This window comes from Rhinatrema bivittatum, chromosome 11, assembly GCF_901001135.1.
Source record: "Rhinatrema bivittatum chromosome 11, aRhiBiv1.1, whole genome shotgun sequence".
Lineage (NCBI taxonomy): Eukaryota > Metazoa > Chordata > Amphibia > Gymnophiona > Rhinatrematidae > Rhinatrema > Rhinatrema bivittatum.
In genome coordinates, this window is record NC_042625.1 from 101,501,098 (window position 1) to 101,522,219 (window position 21,122).

General features: G+C 51.0%; 1 protein-coding gene across 4 annotated transcripts in view; it reads left to right on the plus strand.

Annotated features, from left to right (window-relative positions):
* Positions 1-21,122, plus strand: part of MACF1 (microtubule actin crosslinking factor 1) — a 513,108-nt gene that overhangs the window by 70,316 nt on the left and 421,670 nt on the right. For all 4 annotated transcript variants that reach the window (XM_029570961.1, XM_029570962.1, XM_029570959.1 and 1 more), the window contains 7 exons: positions 4,102-4,268; positions 4,399-4,511; positions 7,657-7,763; positions 8,112-8,231; positions 8,327-8,422; positions 9,957-10,084; positions 11,126-11,219. In XM_029570961.1, coding sequence (XP_029426821.1) covers positions 4,102-4,268; positions 4,399-4,511; positions 7,657-7,763; positions 8,112-8,231; positions 8,327-8,422; positions 9,957-10,084; positions 11,126-11,219 — 825 coding nt within the window. The remainder of the gene's footprint in view (positions 1-4,101; positions 4,269-4,398; positions 4,512-7,656; positions 7,764-8,111; positions 8,232-8,326; positions 8,423-9,956; positions 10,085-11,125; positions 11,220-21,122) is intronic.

Sequence of the window (21,122 nt, forward strand, 5' to 3'; positions counted from 1 at the left end):
TCTGCGGAGCATCCTGCCCACCAGGGGCCATGGTGGAAAAGAAAGATATGGCGGCCACGGGAGGACCAGGGCATCCACTCCCTCCGCACTCTCTCCCGGCGACTGAAGAAGCGTGGAGCCTTGGCATTGAGAGCGGACGCCATCAGATCCAAGTGGGGGGGCCCCCCACCGATGGACGAGAAGTTGCATTGCTTTGTCGGAGAGAGACCACTCTCCGGGTCCAGCAGTTGACGACTGAGGAAGTCCGCCTGGACGTTGTCCACACCGGCGACGTGCGAGGCCGCTAGCCGGACGAGATGACGCTCCGCCCATTGCATCAGCAGCGCCGCCTCGAGCGCGACCTGCGGGCTGCGCGTGCCTCCTTGTCGGTTGATGTAGACCACGGTGGTAGCGTTGTCCGATAGGATTCTGACTTCTCGGTTCCGAAGAAGCGGGAGGAAATGTCGCAGAGCTAGCCGGACCGCTCTGGTTTCCAGACGGTTGATTGACCACTTCGCCTCCACCGTGGACCACGTCCCCTGCGTGGCGCTTCGATCGCAGACTGCACCCCAGCCTGCTAGACTGGCATAGGTGGTCACCACCACCCAATTTGGCAGATCGAGGGACATGCCACGGGCCAGGTTCGGTGGATCCAACCACCAGCCCAGACTGTCCCTGGCATTCTGTGGGAGCGGGAGAATCATCTGATAGTCCTGCAATACTGGTTTCCAACGGGAGAAGAGCGCCCACTGTAAGGTCCTGAGGTGCGCGAAAGCCCAAGGTACAAGGTCGATGGTGGACCCCATCACTCCCAGGAGTTGCAGGTAGTCCCAGGAGGTGGGCTCTGGTAACGCAGAGAACCGTCGTGTGTGATCCCGCAAGGATTGAGCTTTGTCCTGGCGCAGAAAAACTTTGCCAGGTAGGGTGTCGAAAGTTGCCCCCAAAAAAAAACCCAAGCGTTGCGAGGGCATGAGGGAGCTCTTGGAGAAGTTCACTACCCATCCCAGGGAATGTAGAAACCGTACTACTCGAGTCACCGCTGAGCGTCCATGATCGAATGACTTCGCCCGGAGGAGCCAATCGTCCAGATAAGGATGAACCAGGATGCCCTCCTTCCGGAGAGCTGCCGCCACAACTACCATGATCTTGGTGAAGGTGTGCAGCGCCGGTGCCAATCCAAACGCGAGAGCCGTGAACTGAAAATGCTGGTCCAGAATTTTGAAACGAAGGAAACTGTGGTGGTCCGGGCGGATGGGAATGTGCAGGTAGGCCTCCGTTAAGTCCAGGGAGGCGAGGAACTCCCCCCGATGCACCGCCGCAATCACTGACCGGAGCGTTTCCATGCGGAACCGAACGACTCGAAGGGATTTGTTGACTTCCTTGAGGACTAGGATAGGCCGGAAGGAACCGTCCTTCTTTGGTACGACGAAATAGATGGAATAGTGGCCCGAGCCCACCTCTCCAAAGGGCACGGGCGCAGTAGCGCCTATCTCCCGGAGTCTGTCCAGAGTCAGCTGCACCGCTCCTCTCTTGAGGTCCGAGCCACAGGGGGAAAAGATGAACCTTCCCTGCGGGGGGCGGACAAATTCCAATGCGTAGCCGTGTTTTATGGTATCCAGGACCCACTGGTCCGAGGTGATCCGTGCCCACTCCGCTTAGAAATACGTTAGTCGGTCCCCAATCCTGGGGACAGGGGAGTGGGCGAGACTGGCATCATTGTGAAGACTTGGTATAGGGGTTCCCGGTTCCGGGAGTAGTGCGTGCGGGCCGATGCCCGCGGAAGGCGCGCAACCAGGGCTGAGACCTGGGGGCGGATGGCCGGGAGCCCGTCTGTCTGTAGCCCCTGTAGCGCTCTGGCTCTGGTCCGAGAAGAAGAAAACGCTCTGGATGGTCGAAACCTATCCTCCGGCAGCCGATGAACAGCGTTCTCCCCCAGGGACTTGATGATCTGGTCCAAATCCTCCCCGAAGAGGAACTTGCCCCTGAAGGGAAGAGAGCCCAGACTGGACTTAGAGGACGTATCAGACGCCCAATTGCGTAGCCACAGTAGTCGTCGTGCTGCCACTACCGAAACCATGGATCTTGCGAGGACCCGAAAAAGGTCGTACGAGGCGTCCGCCCCATACGCCACTGCGGCTTCTAGCCGATCTGCCTGGGCAGCCTCATCGGACGGCAGGTTCTGAGACGTGAGGAGTTGCACCCAAAGGAGACTAGCCCGCTGGGCAAGCGAACTGCACATCACCGCCCGCATACCTCGAAAACCCGCTTAAGGAAAACTTCCAACTTACGATCCTGTGTGTCCCGCAACGCCGCACCTCCCGTCACTGGGATAGTCGTCCTCTTCGTGACCGCCGACACTGCGGAGTCCACCTTTGGGACCTTGATGAGGTCCAGAAAATCTTCGGGGAGCGGGTACAGCTTTTCCATAGCCCGGCTGCTCTTCAGGGAGGCCTCCGGGGTGTCCCATTCCCTGGTGAGAAGTTGTAAAAACGAGTCATGAATGGGAAAAACCCGAGCCCTCGGCCGGAGTGCCGCCAGGATAGGATCTCCCTTCCTTGAAGAAGTGATGACAGCGGGAGCTACTGGGGCAGGCGGGTCTGGTGGCGGATCCAAATCTAATTCTTGGATGATCTGCGGGATGAGGTCGTCCAGCTCTTCCCTCTGGAAGAGGCGTAGGGTACGCGGATCATCCCCCTCCTGTGTGCCGTCCCCTTGTCCCCCGTCCGGGAGGTCAAGTCCATGTCCCGCTGGGTCTGGGCACCGCCCCCACTGCCGCGGGCGTGGATCGGACCCGGGTAGGAAGGCGGGAGGCCCCCACTCCCCGGAGGGTCGGGGGGGGGCCGGCGTCGAGGGCGACATCCGAGGGATCTTAGGAGGGGGGGGGTCCCACAGGTGCTTCCAGCCCCTGCAGATAAGCGGTATGCATGAGCAGGATAAACTCCGGAGAGAACCCCGGCCTGCTCGGGTGCGCTTCGGGGGCGGCGTGGTTCCTGCTCCCTGGCTCTGGGTGCTTGGTTCCTGCACCAAAATCGGGGGAACACCCCCGCTGGTAGAGTCCTCCAGGGATCCGTTCTCCCTCGTGGCCTCCAGGGATCCGTTCCCCCTCGTGGCCTGCGCCTCAGGGCGCTCAGAATGTAAAATGGCCGCCGTTCCCGCCAAAAATGGCGGAGTGGCCGGCCCGCACCGCCCGGGCAAAAAAGAGAAATCAGTCAGGGACTGTGAGGTACCTTCCCCCCCGGGAAGGCATCGTGCACAGATGCCCTCCCGGGAAATCCGGGACCCCGGGTCTCCGCAGGCCGCACAGCGGGACGGCCGCGGCATCGGGATCGCTGCAGGAGAAAAGAAAAGCCACGGGGGGGGGCCACGCGCACAAAGGCGCCGCTGCGGGGGGGGGCCCGGTCGGCCCGCACTGCCCGCTGTCTGAAAATAGAGGAGGGTGCCGCGGGGGGGGCCTTCCTGGCCACACGACCCGCCCCAGACATCTTTCCCTAAATGGCTCAGCAGCCCATGAGGAGCTGTAAAATGGCCGCGGGTGAGGGAGTAAAGAGCGAAGAGGCCGGCTCCACCGGCTTTCGCGGGCACCGGGGGCCTGAGCTGTAAAGGAAAAAACTACAAAGGAAAAACAAACTTACCCCTGGCTGCAACGAGAAATAAACAGCAAGGCCGCAGAGAAGAGACAAGGAAGAGAAGCCACTCCCCAGAAGTTGAAAGAACTCTGCCTTTTTTTTTTTTTTTTTAAACTTAATACAAACTTGATACAAACTTGATCCACAGAAAAAGACAACAACAAGCCATAATCAAGCAAGAAAGTGAAGGAAAAGGAGGGGAAGCCTGATTCCCCTACTCGCATCTGCTGGAGTCAGAAGATACTGAACTCCTGCAGAGGGGGTAGTAGTATATATGGATACGCCCCCTCAAAGCTTGTGCTGACTCCATCTGCTGGATTGGGGACATAACCCACGGTCTGGACTGATCCAGGTACGTACAGGGAAGAAAAAATCGTAGCCATGGAAGTGTGCGTGACCTGAACTGGAGCCAGTGCTGTTCCTCTGCTCTTGTACATGTGCATATAAGCTGCTTACGTCACTGAGTAATGGCTTGCTTCCTTGTTTCTTATGGCAGATTTCTGATATTTATGTGGGTGGCGAGTCTGGGGACATGTCGGCCAAGGAAAAATTGCTCCTGTGGACTCAGAAAGTGACAGCAGGTTACACTGGAGTCAAGTGCACAAACTTTAGCTCCTGCTGGAGCGATGGCAAGATGTTCAATGCCATTATTCACAGATACAGGTACAGAATGCACATGGAGCTACTTGTACACTTGGTGCTCTTGCACGCAGGGACACAACACAAGCGGGGTGCTGTGCTGCTATTTCTCTTAGGGACACCACATATTGCTCTTCCTTGCTTTCTCCTCCAGGCCTGATCTGATAAACATGGAGCGGGTAAATATCCAAAGCAATCGGGAGAATCTGGAGCAGGCCTTTGAGATTGCAGAGAGACTTGGTGTGACTCGGTTACTGGACTCAGAAGGTGAGAAGAGGCCTGAGTGGTTTCAGAGGCTGTAGGGGGAAGGTTATGGTGGGCCTGGTGAAAAGTAGTTGTAAGGGTCGAGTGGGGAAGTCTGAATGAGATAATGGGAATTTCCTAGCGTGTAGCCAGGTGGTCTCAGGGCCAATGGGTTGTGCTCCCCTGCCAGCAGATGGAGGTGGAGTCAGGTTTCAAAGCAGACATCACCCAAGATAAACCCCCTGCAGTGACCTCAGACCTTCAGGATTTCTCTGTCTCCAGCAGATGCTGAACATAAGAACTTGCCATATTGGGTCAAACAAAGGGTCATTCAAGCCCAGCATCCTGTTTCCAACAGTGGCCAATCCAGGCTATAAGTACCTGGCAAGTACCCAAAAACTAAGTTTCCCTGTTGTATGTACCTGGATCAGTCCAGACTGCTGGGTTTGCCTCCCTTCCAGCAGATGGAAACATATCCCATGCTGCTGATACCAGTAATAGCAGTGGCTATTCCCTAAGTCAACCTGATTAATAGCAGGTAATGGACTTCTCCTACAAGAACTTATTCAAACCTTTTTTAAACCCAGCTCCACTAACTGCAATAACCACATCCCCTGGCAACAAATTCCAGAGCTTAATTGTGCGTTGAGTGAGAGAGAGAATTTTCTCCAATTAGTTTTAGTTTTAAATGTGCTACTTGCTAACTTCATGGAATGCCCCCTAGTCCTTCTGTTATCTGAAAGTGTAAATAACCAAGTCACATCTACTTGTTCTAGACCTCTCATGATCTTAAAGACCTCTATCATATCCCCCCTCAGCCGTCTCTTCTCCAAGCTGAACAGCCCTAACCTCTTCAGCCTTTCCTCATAGGGGAGCTGTTCCATCCCTTTTATCATTTTGGTTGCCCTTCTCTGTACCTTCGCCATTGCAACTATATCTTTTTTGAGATGCGGCAACCAGAATTGTACACAGTATTCCAGGTGTGGTCTCACCATGGAGCGCTACGGAGGCATTATGACATCCTCTGTTTTATTAACCATTCCTTTCCTAATAATTCCTAAAATTGTTTTCTTTTTTGATCGCCACAGCACACTGAGCCGACGATTTTAAAGTATTATCCACTATGATGCCCAGATCTTTTCCCTGAGTGGTAGCTCCTAATATGGAACCTAACATCGTGTAACTGCAGCAAGGGTTATTTTTCCCTATATGCAACACCTTGCACTTGTCCACATTAAATTTCATCTGCCATTTGGATGCCCAATTTTTCAGTCTCAGAAGGTGCTCCTGTAATATATCACAGTCTGCTTGTGATTTAACTACTATGAATAATTTTGTATCGTCTGCAAATTTGATAACCTCACTCGTCAAATTCCTTTCTAGATCATTACTAAATATATTGAAAAGCACCGGTCCAAGTACAGATCCCTGAGGCACTCCACTGTTTACCCTTTTCCACTGAGAAAATTGTCCATTTCATCCTACTCTGTTTCCTGTCTTTAACCAGCTTGTAATCCACGAAAGGACATCGCTTCCTATCCCATGACTTTTTTGTTTTCTTAGAAGCCTCTCATGAGGAACTTTGTCAAACGCCTTCTGAAAATCCAAATACACTACATCTACCAGCTCACCTTTATCCACATGTTTATTAACCCCTTCAAAAAAAATGAAGCAGATTTGTTAGGCAAGACTTCCCTTGGGTAAATCCGTGTTGACTGTGTTCCATTAAACCATGTCTTTCTATATGTTCTGCGATTTTGATCTTGAGAATAGTTTCCACTGTTTTTCCCAGCACTGAAGTCAGGCTCACTGGTCTATAGTTACCCGGATCGCCCCTGGAGCCCTCTTTAAATATTGGGGTTACATTGGCCACCCTCCAGTCTTTAATAATAGGTTACAAATTTTAACTAATAGATCAGAAATTTCATTTTTGAGTTCCTTCAGTACCCTAGGATGCATACCATCCGGTCCAGGTGATTTGCTACTCTTTAGTTTGTCAATCTGGCCTACTACATCTTCCAGGTTCACAGTGATTTGGTTCAGTCCATCTGACTCATCACCCTTGAAAACCATCTCCGGAACTGGTATCTCCCCAACATCCTCATTAGTAAACACGGAAGCAAAGAATTCATTTAGTCTTTCTGCAATGGTCTTATCTTCCCAAAGAGCCCCTTTAACCCCTTGGTCATCTAACGGTCTTGCCAACTCCCTCTTAGGTTTCTTGCTTCAGATATATTTAAAGTTTTTATTATGAGTTTTTGCCTCTATGGCCAACTTCATTTCAAATTCTCTGTTCGCCTGTCTTATCAATGTTTTACACTTAGGATAAAGCATAAGCATTGTCAAGTTATTTCCTTCTTCCAGTTTTTGAAGGATGTTTTTTTGGCTAAAATAGCCTCTTTCACCTCACCTTTTAACCATGCCGGTAATCGTTTTGCCTTCCTTCCACCTTGTTGTCTATTAAAGTTATAATCAAGTGTTAGTTTGTCCACAGTTGGCTGTTGCAGAAAATACTGGGAGACTGATGTCATTGCAGGGATATATATATATATATATATATATATATATATATATATATATATCGATGGATGAGATGCCAGGTTATCCTGTGCGGGACATGCTTGATCGTTTCTTCGGTGAAAGGAAACCAGATCGGGAAGATGCATGTCCTTCTCCTGACTGGTGGAAAAGTGGAAGAAGTAAAGAAGCACCAGCACCTTTTGGCTTTCAATTTATATACCCTGACATCAGCTTTGCTCTGTCTCCATCTGCTGGTAGAGGTGCATAATCCATTGGTTGTGGATTACCCTGTCTTCACTAGATAAAAGGAAATTACCAGGTAAGTAGTAATTTCTCATTTGTATATGTAAGTTAAGAGGAAGATCTAAAGGGAAATAGTGGAGTGGAGGACTAATCTAGTGGTTATATCAGCAGACTGAGAAGCAGGGATACTGGAACAGATTTCCAGTGAAAGAATTGAGGCATGTGTGGGATAAGCAGAAAGGGACTTCAATGGCTATGGGACGTGTGGAGTCGATTAGAGATTGAGCAGGATCTGTGCGTGGCACAAATGGGCAGACAGAGTGGACCAAGTGGTCATTATTGCCTGATGACATCTGTGCTTGTTGAATCTTCTTACTGATTTAGGCCGCATTTGCTTGTTTTGCAGATGTGGATGTTCCGTCACCGGATGAAAAATCTGTCATCACTTATGTGTCTTCTATTTATGATGCCTTCCCTAAAGTCCCCGAGGGATCTGATGGAATCAGCGCTACAGTAAGTGATGTCCATTGCACAGCTTTTGTTTGTAGGCTTCCTAAATGACTTGTATTTTAACCAGCTTCATTCTGCATTCACTGGGCACTGCAGTCTGGATGTGAAGGAGGTACTTATGTTTGCCATTATCCCCAGGCTCATGCTTGGAGCAGCTGGAAGAATCATAGCTCCTTTACTGTGTGACTCGCATCTCATAACTTGCCTCATGGTCAGGAATGTGTCCAGAGAAGATTACGTACATTATAATTTTATTCTAACTGAGCTGTGGCTGTGATTGTCTTCTGAAGCTGTTCTTCATGGTTGCTGTAGTTCTGGTCCATGTGGTTACAGGACTGTTTTATTCTTTAGGAAGTAGATTCAAGGTGGCTTGAATATCAGAACAGAGTGGATTCCTTCATCCAGTGGATGAGACAACACACAGTCCTTATGTCCGATAGATCCTTCCCACAGAACCCCATGGAGTTGAAGGTACGAATGCTCCCAGTGTAACACAAACAGGAGAGAACAGAAGTCTTTGATGCTTGTAAAATTTTGTACTCATGTGGATTTGTGTCCCATTTCAGGCCCTGTATAATAAGTATATACATTTTAAAGAAACAGAAATACCTGTAAAAGAAGAAGAAAAAAGACAAATTGAGAACTTATATAAATTATTGGAGGTAAGAAATTTTTCTTCAGCAATTTTGTAAGATGGAACTTTTAAAATTGTACTTTAAACAAAGGTAGCAATGTGCTGAAGCATTTTGAAGCTTACATTCAAACAGAAACCTAGAATGGGATGGCAGAGAGAGGTTTCCTAGCTCTTTCTGGTCTGCAGTTCTCATTATTTCAGTACCATGGACCCTTCCTGATCTGGAATTTCCACTGATGCTTCCTTGGTGCTCTCTAGCAGTGCAGGACTGAGAGATCTGGAGGGTGGGACAGAGGGAGTTCAGTGGATGAAAGGGAATGAGAACGCTTGCAGTGTGGGACAAAGTGAGAAGAGGGAGGAGGCAGTGAAGGACAGAAGGGAGTTCATGGTGTTGGAGTGAAAGAGAGGGAGATACTAAGATCTGCAACAGAGTGGACGTGCCGGAAGGATTAGAGATAATGAAAAGTGATTAAAGAAAGCTTGAAGAGTGGTTAAAGATTTGGCAGCTGGGATTCAATGTCAAGAACTTCAGAGTCCTGCATCTGCGGCTTGATAATCCAAAAGAGCAGTATGTGATGAGGTTGAAAGACTAATTTGCACGGACTGGAAAAGGGACCTCGGGGTGACAGTGTCTGATGATCTGAAGGTGGTGAAGCAATGTGACAAGGAGATAGCTAAAGCCAGAAGAATGCTGGGCTGCATAGAGAGGAATAACCAGTAAGAAAAGGGAAGTGATAATCCCCTTATACAGGTCCTTGGTGAGGCCTCACCTGGAGTACTGTGCTCAGTTCTGGAGACCGTATCTCAAAAAGCATAGAGACAGGAAGGAGATGATCCAGAGAAGAGCGGCAAAAATGGGGTCTGTATCAGAAGACTTATGAGGAGAGGCTGAAGGATCTGAATATGTGCACCCTGGAGGAGAGGAGGTGCAGGGGGGATAGGATACAGAGCTTCAGATACCCTGGAGGAGAGGGGGAGCAGGGGGATAGGATACAGACCTTCAGATACCCTGGAGGAGAGGAGATGCAGGGGGATAGGATACAGAGCTTCAGATACCCTGGAGGAGAGGAGGTGCAGGGGGGATAGGATACAGAGCTTCAGATACCCTGGAGGAGAGGAGGTGCAGGGGGGATAGGATACAGAGCTTCAGATACCCTGGAGGAGAGGAGGTGCAGGGGGGATAGGATACAGAGCTTCAGATACCTAAAGGTTTTAATGATGCACAATTGTTAAACCTTTTCTGTTGGAAAGAAATCAGTAGAACTAGGGGTCATGAAATGAAACTCCAGGGGGGACGACTCAGATCCAACATCATGGAGAGGGCTGTGAATGCCTGGAATGCCCTTCCGGAGGAGGTGCCGAGAACGAAACCAGTAAACAAATTAAAAAGGCAATGGGATAAACACTGTGGATCCCTAAATAGTGCATGGGGGAGCCTGCATGAGGCAGACTGAATGGCCCATTGCTCTATCTGGGAAGAGGCTGAGATAGTAACTCAGACGGTACAAGCTCAGTTATTCACTGGGTATGACTGAAAAGGTTCTTCTGTTTTATTTTTCCAGGTGTGGATGGAATTTGGTCGCATTCAGCTGCCTCAGGGTTACCATCCGAATGACGTGGAGGAAGAGTGGGGGAAGCTCATAGTTGAGATGTTGGAATGTGAGAAGGGGCTGAGACCAGCAGTGGAAAGGTGAAGCTTTTCACTTTTTAGGCTTTCTCTTCTTACTTTCGGGCCGATACAGTAAGAACGTGGGAGAGCGGGCGAGCGCACAGACCACTCTTCTGTGCGCGTGATTCAGTATTTTAATTTATTAAAATTAGGCCCGGCGGTATAAAGAAGTGCTAGGGACACTAGTGCGTCCCTAGCGCCTCTTTTTTGATGGAAGCGGCGGCTGTCAGCGGGTTTGACAGCCGATGCTCAATTTTGCCGGCGTTGATTCTCGAGCCAGCTGACAGCCACAGGTTCGGAAACCAGACGCCGGCGAAATTGAGTGCCCGTCTTCCGACCCGACAGCCACGGGCCTATTTTACATTTTTTTTTAAATGTTTTACTTTTTCGGGACCTCCGACTTAATATCGCCATGATATTAAGTCGGAGAGTGCACAGAAAAGCAGTTTTTACTGCTTTTCTGTGCACTTTCCCAGTGCCCGGAGAAATTAGCGCCGACCTTTGGGTAGGCGCTAATTTCTGAAAGCAAAATGTGCGGCTTGGCTGCACATTTTGCTTTCTGTATCGCACGGGAATGACTAATAGCGCCCGCAACATGCATTTGCATGTTGCGGGCGCTATTAGGTTCGGGGGGGTTGGACGCGCGTTTTGGACGCACTATTACCTCTTACTGAATAAGGGGTAAAGCTAGCGCGTCCAGATGCCGGCTAACAGTGCGCTCTGTACTGTATCGGCCTGTTAGACTGCTCCCTGAATGAGGAAGTCTGTTCAGAGCACAGTCCAGGACTTCCTGTGGCAGGGGCAGCCAGCAGCCCATCAAAGTGTGACTGATGGCTGACAATGCAAACATTAAGCACTTTCAGACCTCATAGGCTGAGCGGATCACACAACGCACAAGGAGGGAATTGGAGGAAGATGGGACAAGGGGGTAGATGTGTGGCCTGGGAGTGTATTGAGGGGATTTGAGATGGGGTGGGAAAGGGGATTGGAGGGATTGAAGTAAAGGGAAAACACCATATTTAATATGAATTTACACATCTCTAACTTAACTTGTCATCGCAGGCTGGAACTTTTACTCCAGATCGCCAACAAAATTCAGAATGGAGCTCTGACCTGTGAAGAGAAATTGACCCTAGCAAGGGACACGCTGCAGGCTGTGAGTAAAAGAGGGGAAGCTATAGTTATGTACTGGACATTTGTAAAAGAGGCAGTGTGGATTTACAAAGGGAAGACTCGGCTGAGCAGTCTATTAGAATTCTTTAGATTTATAAACAAACACGCAGAAAGCAGCGATTATAGTGCATCTGTGTTCTCAGAAGGCATTTGGTAAAGTCTCTTATGAGAGACCCCTGAAGAAATTAAAAAGTCATGCGATAGGAGGGGGTGGCCTATTGTGGATTGGAGACTGGTTAAAAGATAGGAAACAGAAGGTAGGACTAAATGGTCACTTTTCCATATGAAGAAAGATATAGTGGACTGGTCCCAGGGATCCATATTGGGACCGGTGCTGTTTTAACATATTCATAAATGATCCGGAAAAGGGAGCAATGAGTGAGGTGATTACATTTTTAGATAAGACAAAATTATTCAAAGTAGTTAAAACATAAGCAGATAGTGAATAATTGCAAAACTAGAGGAGTGGGCATCTTAATGGCAGATGTAATTTAATGTGGATAAGTGCAAAGTGATGCACATAGTGTAAAAAAAAATATATCCTCACTAGAGGTTTTCCTAGTGTGTAGCCAGATGGACTCGGGACCAGTGGGTATTGTGCTCTTCTGCCAGCAGATGGAGTCGGAGTCAGATTTCAAAGCTGACGTCACTCTAGATCCACCCCTGCAGTGACCTCAGCTCTTCAGTATCTCTCCGTCTCCTAGCAGATGCGGACACTATCCCACACACTAGAACAGTGTTAATATTACAGCAAAGAAGAGAAATTTTACCTTCTAAGAAGATCGAGCCCCGCTCTCCTGCGGTGTTACCTAAGGGTCCCTCCCCCCGTTGAGAATTGCTGAGATGATTTTCAATATCTCTGAGGTGTGCCTTGGTCCGGTAGCCGGTTCCCGGCGTGGACTTAGCCCCCAGAGAGTCTGAAAGGTAGCGGGTGCATAACCGAGCGCGGCGGTGAATGTAAAGCCTTCTCCCCCCGCAGCTGGAGACTGTCCCAGCATGCGATCGGTAAGCGCCGAGACCAGGTAAGCAGAGAGCTTTAAATTTAGGTCTCCGGGGCTTGGAGTGCCGAACTGATTCATCCAGTGAGGTAAAAGGGAGCACCAGTCGAGTTGAGCAGCCTTGGTTGGGCTAGGCCCTGATCTGGTGCAGGGGTCCAGACACGTGGAGACCCTCGGGGGGTACCATCTTATGTGTGGGGGGCGTCTGTGCCATCTTCCCTTCTCGACCGGCGGTACGCACGGGGCAGGCCGGACGGCCAATGCGCACAACCGCGCTTAAAACTACATGCATGCATAGTGCACATGCGCATAACCACGCGCATATTAAAGCATTACCCGTGCGTCTATACTCAGAGGCAATGGCACCGGCATCCAAGAAGCTCAGAAGGCACTCCCTTTGCACAGCCTGCTTACATCAGAGCCGCACAGCCTGAACTGGAGTCCTGCCTGTGCCATCATTGCGAAGAAGCCCAGGGGGGTACAAAAGCCTGGTTCTTCACAGTCAGAAGATGGGTCCGGAACTACTCCATACGATAGCACCCCGGATCTAGGCAACTCCGAAGTGGCATCTCCACAAGAGGGCATTTCAGGGGTCCCCTACTCAGACTCCCCCTGGGGCTAACATGGTCCCAGGGGCCTTCTCTTGGTTAGAATTCTTCCAGGGACTGCAAGCCTTCGATCAGGCACAATTGGCCCCGGCTGTGACCCAGGTCCAACCCCAGCTAGGAGCACCTGACCCTCCCGGCCCTGCTCGAGTGCCACGAGACATGCCTCGCCTCTCCAAGAATTTTACCAACAGGGACCCGGACACCTCAGACGATGATGGTGCCTCATAAGAACATAACATAAGAAAATGCCATACTGGGTCAGACCAAGGGTCTATCAAGCCCAGCATCCTGTTTCCAATAGTGGCTAATCCAGGCCATAAGAACTTGGCACGTACCCAAACACTAAGTCTATTCTATGTTACCATTGCTAATGGCAGTGGTTATTCTCTAAGGGGTAGATTTTCAGAGCCCTGCTCGCCTAAATCCGCCCAAAACCGGGCGGATTTAGGCGAGCAGGGCCCTGCGCGCCGGGAAGCCTATTTTACATAGGCCTCCCGGCGCGCGCAGAGCCCCGGGACTCGCGTAAGTCCCGGGGTTCTCGGAGGGGGGCGTGTCGGGGGGGCGGGCCCGGTCGTCGCGGCGTTCCGGGGGCGTGTCGGCAGCGTTTTGGGGGCGGGTACGGGGGCGTGGCCGCGCCCTCCGTACCCGCCCCCAGGTCGCGGCCCGGCGCGCAGCAGGCCCGCTGGCGCGCGGGGATTTACGTCTCCCTCCGGGAGGCGTAAATCCCCCGACAAAGGTAAGGGGGGGGTGGTGTAGACAGGGCCGGGTGGGTGGGTTAGGTAGGGGAAGGGAGGGTAAGGTGAGGGGAGGGCAAAGGAAAGTTCCCTCCGAGGCCGCTCCGATTTCGGAGCGGCCTTGGAGGGAACGGGGGGAGGCAGCGCGGCTCGGCGCGCGCAGGCTATACAAAATCGATAGCCTTGCGCGCGCCGATCCAGGATTTTAGTGGATACGCGCGGCTCCGCGCGTATCTACTAAAATCCAGCGTACTTTTGCTTGAGTCTGATGCGCAAGCAAAAGTAGGCTGATCGCGCTTCTTTTAAAATCTACCCCTAAGTGAACTTAATAGCTGGTAATGGACTTCTCCTCCAAGAACTTATCCAATCCTATTTTAAACACAGGATTTCAACCTCATTTACAATGCAAGTTTTTGGAAGGATAACTAATATCTGTAGACAACTGCTTATTCTCACTGCGAAAGCGTGAAGTCTCCCAGCTCCCCACTGTACTTACCTTCTCAGCAAAAGTGTTCCTCCCAGCTCGAACAATGACCACACAGCCACTGACATCAATGTTCCTGTCAGCAAGTTCCCTCCAATGAGGGATTTCCCCTTCCCTCATTGGAGGGAAGGGGAAATCCCTCCAGACCTAGAACCATACAGGACAATGCTTTGCTGCTTTCACAGGGATGAATTATCAGCTCTTGTTTCACAGACTCTGGGGATCCCAGGCATGGACTCTATGGCGGAACCAAAAAAGAACCCCATCTTGGTGTCCCTTCAGAAGGCCTCATGCTATTTCCCAATGATGGAAGCCATCCAGGAGCTGATTGACCTGGAGTGGGATGCCCCAGAGGCTAGTTTTAAAGGAGGTTGGGCCTTGGAAGCCTTGTACCCTCTGGAACAGCGACCAAGGAACACCTGCGTTTCCCGAAAGTGGATGCCATGGTCTGCGCCATCTTGAAGCGAACAACCATCCCCGTGGAGGGAGGGCACCATTGAAGGATACTCAGGATAGACGATTAGAATCCATCCTTATGCAAGCATTCGACGCAACAGCCATGACACTGCAGATCGCTTCCTGTTGTGCGCTGGTGACACGTTGCTGTTTGCTCCTATCGAGAGAGGCAGATAATTCCAGAACGTATGCCGGTGAAACAATCGAACTGGCAGCAGCCTTCCTGACGGATGCAAGCTCAGACCTGGTGCGTACCTCAGCCAGAGGAGTACCCCCTCTCAACCTCCATCCCCTTCCAGAGGGCCTCTCAACCTCTGCCACTCCAGCTGATCCCCCAGTTCTTCTCCCCTTCCCAGCCTAGCCTTTTGCTCACCCACTCTAGCTTTTTACATCCTCCCCACTGAACCTCTCTCACCTCCAAGCCATTTTTGTAACCCCAATTGATCATCTGTCATCCCCTTCCTCTCTCTTTTCTCACATATCCCCCACAGTTGATACTCTCACCCCTAGCTCCTCTCTTGCATCCCCCAGCCAATCCCTCTCCCATTGATCCAACTCTCAAACCCTTCCTGTATCTGATACCTCCCTTCAAACAGCTCCCATCCAAACATCCCCTTGGCTAGGATCAGCAGCAGCAACAACATTTTCCTTTGGGCCTCAGGCAATAAGTAGATGACAACTAGTGGGAAGAAAGGACAGGCTGATGACAGGGGCAACATTTTTCTCTTAGGTAAGTTCAGCGGGCTTATCTTTATTGGGTGCAGCAGCTGCAGGACCTGCTTCCGAAGTCTGGGAACAAGCAGATAGTGTCGAGCGAATAGAAGCGGCAGTTGCATTTGGGGCAGATGCCCTCTATGATTTGGTGTGTACGTCCTCCAGAGCTATGGCTTCGGCTGTCATGGCCAGATGGTGGTTGTGGTTGCGTAATTGGTCTGCGGACGTCTCCTCTAAGATGAAGTTAGGCTCTTTGCTGTTCAAGGGGCGTCTGTTGCTTGGGGACGACCTTGAGCATATGATTCAGTCGCTTGGGGAAGAATAAGCCGCTACGGTTACCGGAGGACAGACCTAAGGCGAAGAGGTTTTTTCAGACCCTTTCGTGTCTCCGTACCGACAGGAGATCTCGGCCGATGTGGGCTCCCTCTGCTCCTCAGAGGTTGTTTTCCCCTAGGGGGCATTCTTGGGGGCAGTCCTTTCGGGGGGCCCGTAGGCCGTTTCGGGGTGCTGCAGGAGGATCTGCAGCCAGTGGCAAGTCCTCGCAATGAAGCGAGGCCAGTCCACTCCGTCGTTGCTATTATAGGAGGTCACTTGACGCAGTTTTACAATGAGTGGGCCAACATCACGCAGGATCAGTGGGTTCTCAGTATAATAAGAGACGGCTAATTGTTAGATATCGAGCATATTCTATTTCTAATTTCACCTTGCAGTCCGGGGCACAAGGGAAAGGCGGTACAGGAGACCTTAGGCCGCCTCCAGGAATTGGGGGTGGTCATTCCAGTGCCCTTGGCGGAACTCCAAAAGGGACATTACTCCATTTATTTTGTGGTTCCAAAGAAGGAGAGCACGTTTCGGCCCATCCTCTATTTGAAGAGAGTGAATACCGCCCTCAAAGTTCCCCACTTCCAGATGGAAATCTTGCATTCGATGATAGTGGCGGTGCACAAGGGGGAGTTCCTGGCTTCTCTAGATCTTACGGAAACCTATCTGCACATTCCGATTCACTCTGAGTCCCAACGTTTTCTTCGCTTCATGATCCTGGGACAACATTTTCAGTTCAGGGCATTTCCTTTCGGTCTGGCCACAGCCCCACGCACTTTCACCAAAGTGATGGTGGTGGTAGCAGCGGCACTTCGGAAGGAAGGACTCCTGCTGCATCCTTATTTAGACGACTGGCTGATCAGAGCAGTCGGCAGATCTATGTCGACATTCGATTCACAGGGTTTGCAATGTTCTCTACTCTCTTGGCTGGGTTTTGAACGTGGCTAAGAGTCATTTGACCCCAACACAGTCCCTAATCTACCTGGGAGCGAGGTTTGACACCCGGTTAGGCAAAATGTTTGTCGGAACAAAGGGTGCTATCTCTTCAGAGCCGAGTTCAACGGTTGTTGCAATTACGAATTCCCAGAGTATGGGATTATTTGCAGGTCTTAGGGTCCATGACTTGAACCTTGGAGTTGGTTCCCTGGGCTTTTCTCCATATGAGGCCATTACAGAGGGTGCTTTTGGCGCATTGGAAGCCAAGCTCAGAGGAGTTTTACCTGCCTCTACCCCTGAAGGGGGAGGCCAGGGAGAGTCTCTCTTGGTGGCTTCAGTCGGTCAATCTTCTCAGCAGAATGGACCTTGAGGTCCCGGATTGGATGGTGGTGACAACCGCCAGCCTTTCTGGCTGGGGGGCAGTTTGTCAGCACCATTCCGTCCAGGGCATTTGGTCTACGAAAGAGTCTGCATGGTCTATCAACCAGTTGGAGACTAGGGCAGTGTGGCTTGCATTGAGGGAGCTCGGTCCGGATCCTGTCTGACAATGCGACGGCAGTGGCATATATCAATCAGCAGGGCGGTACCAGGAGTCAGGCAGTACATCAGGAGGGTCAGCTCTTGATGTGTTGGGCGGAGGTTCATCTAGAGCGGATAGCGGTGTCTCACATAGCTGGCGTCGAAAATGTCCAAGCGGATTTTCTCAGTTGTACTCGCCTAGATCCAGGAGAGTGGGAGTTGATGGAGACCGCGATGCAGCTCATCTGGAGATGTTGGGGGGGGGGTCTCCTCACGTAGATTTGATGGCGACTTGTCAGAATGCCAAAGCGGTATGCTTCTTCAGTCGAAGGAGACAGCCGCGGAGGCATTGATGCGCTGGTTCTGCTGGGCAGGGTGTTGCGTCACATCGAGAGACATTACGGGGAAGTGATTCTGGTTGCGCCAGAGTGGTCTCTGCATCTATGGTTTGCGGATCTCATCAACATGGCAGTGGACGGTCCGATTTGTTTGGGACATCTCAAGGGCCTTCTTCGACAGGGTCCCATATTTTCCGACCAGGTCAATCACTATTGTCTAGCGGCTTGGCTTTTGAAAGGCGGCGGTTAAGGAGTAAAGGTTATCCGGAGTCGGTCGTCACCACTTTGTTGCAGGCCAGGAGGCAATCTACTAATCTGGCTTACGTTAGTCTGGCGGGTGTTCGAGTCCTGGTGAATTGTTCATGGGGTTCATGCCCTTCGGTCCTCCATCCCCCGAGATTTTGTCTTTTCTGCAGGAAGGTTTTGCTTAATGGGTCTATCTCGGAGTTCCCTTAGAGTTCAAGTGGCGGCCTTGCTGTCTGCGGGGTAAAGTTGGTGATTCCGCTATTTAGCTTATCCGGTTGTGATAAGGTTTCTCAGAGGAACAAAGAATTTGAGGCCTCCAGTTCAGAAAATGTGTCCATCGTGGAACCTGAATCTAGTTCTATGGGGTCTTTGTTCAACGCCGTTTGAGCCTTTACGGAGGGCAACGCTGAAGGATTTGACTCTCAAAGTGGTTTTTCTGATAGCGATTTGTTCCTGTAGGCGGATTTCGGAATTACAAGTTTTGTCCTGTCGGGATCCATTCCTCCAGGTTTCACTCTCTGGGATCTTGTTGAGAATGGTGCCTTTCTTTTTACCGAAGGTCGTTTCCGCGTTTCAAGCAAACCAGACGGTGGAGCTTCCTGTTTTTCCGGAGGGGGAGGCATCTGCTCCCATTGCGAGAGAACTCAAGAGATTAGATGTTCGCTGAGCTCTTTTGCGCTGTCTTGAAGTGACTAATGATTTCAGGAGATCTGATCATCTTTTGGTATTGTGGAGTGGCGCGAGCCGAGGTTCTAAAGCTTCCATGGCTACTATTAGCGCGCTGGTTGAAGGAAGCTATTGGTTCCACTTATATTACTGCTGGGCAGCAGGTTCTGGAGGACTTGCGTGCTCATTCTACACGGTCTCAGGCGACCTCCTGGGCGGAGGCGCAATTGGTATCTCCTCAGGAGATTTGCAGAGCTGCAGCTTGGAAATCCTTACATACTTTTGCGTGACACTATCGTCTGGATTTGGGGGCTTCTGGATCTCCGTCTTTTGGCAAACGTGTTCTGCGTGCAGGACTCTCCAGATCCCACCCCATTTAGGGAGCTTTGGTACATCCCAGGCATCTGGACTGATCCGGGTACGTACAGGGAAAGGAAAATTGATTTTTACCTGCTGATTTTCGTTCCTGTAGTACCACGGATCAGTCCAGAACCCTCATGTTTTTCCTGGAGGTGGAGAGTCGCTCCTCAGCTGTAGTTTTGCCTTATTCATATAGATTCATAGCAGCCTGTTTATAGTTTTTCACGTTGACAAGTAGTTTCAGGTATCACATCGGTTTACATGAACTTTTGTGATAATGTGACGGTGGTCATATCTTTACATTGTAACGTTATTAAAACCAACTATGTATTGATTTAACTTTTGTAACATTATAAACATTGATTTATTAACGTTTGTTAATTTCTTAACATTGTCTTTAACTTAGCTGAATGTTAGTGTTGAAGTATGTTGTTTGAGATGTTCTGAGGTCTCTTGGTGGGTTGTGAGGTCTCTTGGAGGGAGTAGGGATGGATCTAAGTAGTGTGGATTAATTGTTGTTGGGATAGGCTTTTGATTCATTGGATTGAGAGTTGCAATTTTTTGCTTAGGTACAGATCTATACTGAGGGAACTGCAGGTGGCACTAGGCTTTATGTAGCAAGGTCAGGCAAGTTTTTGTTTCTCTGTCTCCACCTGCTGGCAGGGATGTATGAGCCCAGGTGTCTGGACTGATCCGTGGTACTACAGGAACGAACATTAGCAGGTAAGAACCAATTTTCCTTTCCTGGACATACCCAGATCAGTCCAGACCCAGTGGGTTATGCACTCCCACCAGCAGATGGAGGCAGAGAACAAAACCGCGAGGGACTGCTATATACTAAGTGTGCCACCTGCAGCTCCTCAGTATTTCTCTGCTCCAGCAGATGGTGGTGGTGCATAACTGCAGCTCTTGGCTGAGTTCTGGAGGTGTTTGCACCCTGAGGTGCCAGGTTCCATTTTGGCCCATCCCTCGGGTAGAGCCGGGCAAACCGAGGGTTGGATACCCCTGGCAGTGCTAGCCCGAGTGTCCCGGGACCCCCGATAGCTAGGGGACTGGCTCCCTCAGCGGTTCCGAAGCCGCCTCCTGGGTGTCAGCTGGTTCAGGGAAGTATCCCCTTTGATTCATTAAGTTTAAAGAAAACCAAAAACATTCTCCCTCTCATTTCTTTAGTCAGCAGTTCTACTGGGTGTCTCCGTTTGCTCAGCCCCTTAAGCACAGGAGGGTTCTGGAGGGGGTGGCAGGCAGATTTCTCTCATGGCCGCTGGGCTTGCCCTTTCCCGGCTGGGATAGGAGCCTCCTTGCATGCGATTGCTAGGCGGGTGCCGAGCTATTTTTAGCGCAGGGCCATTTTGTTGTTGCTTCTCTTCACTGCTGGCTGCCTTCCTGCGCATCTGTTCGGCGGGGCCAGACTATTTTTGGCATGTGTGCCATTTTTGGGGAGATCATGTTTTTCCCGCATAATCTTGGCAGCACTGCTATTACCCTCCCAGGGGGCCCCTGGGAAACTCACGTGGCGAAAATGGCGGGAAAAGCCTCTGGTAGAGGCCTGCAAAGCCTGTGGTGTGTGGTCTGCCTATTTGGATTCCCTCTCCCTGTGTATTGCAGGGGAGGGAAGGGTCCTCTTCTAAAGGGCTGAAGCCCAGGAAGGCTGCGCGTGTGGCAGCTTTGGGGGCGTGTTCCAGGGGCAGGTCTCCTGCGACCTCAGCTGCAACTATCAGGAAGGAATCCCAGGAAGATTCCCCTCCCTCCCCGCGGTGCGGGAACCGGGTCCAGGAGATGTGGAGGACACGGAGTCTGATTCCATTGGCGACGAGTCGGGCCAGAGTGGTTTTTCACCCGAGTTCGTGCTCCTCATGCATGAGGCCTTCTTGGCCAGGAAATCAGTGAAGCGTAAACCCCAGGAGGCAGCTGGGTGGTCCTGAAACGCCCCCAAATCATGTGCCAATTCTCGGGTCTCACATACTACCTTGGCCCGTCGGGATCTCGACGGTTCGGATGAACTGCAGGGGGATGCCGCTGCTGCTCTTTCCCCAAATCTGGGTACTGGCGGAGACAGGTGGAGCCTGGGGCAGAAGGGGACGATCCACGTGTGGTTCGTCTGTTTAAGGAGGAGGAATTGCGACCCCTTATTCCTCAGGTGCTGGAGGAATTGGGGCTGAAGCTGACTCAGGAAGAATCAGATAGTGAGGGGATTGACCTGGACGGGCTCCAGGGCCCACCCAGCGCCTTCCCTATCCCGAAGAAAATCCAGAAACTTATTAGTCTGGAATGGGACTCTCCAGAGGCAGGCTTCAAGGTCTGCCGGGCTATGGCTAAGCTGTATCCGGTGCTCGAGGAACATTTGGAGCGTCTTAAGATTCCTAAGGTAGATGTGGCGGTGTCATTGGTCACTAAGAAGACTACCATCCCGGTGGCAGGAGCTGCAGCTCTAAGGGATGTGCAGGACTGCAAGCTGGAACTCACCCACCCACAAAGCAGGACACTCACTAGACCTAATCTTCACAAA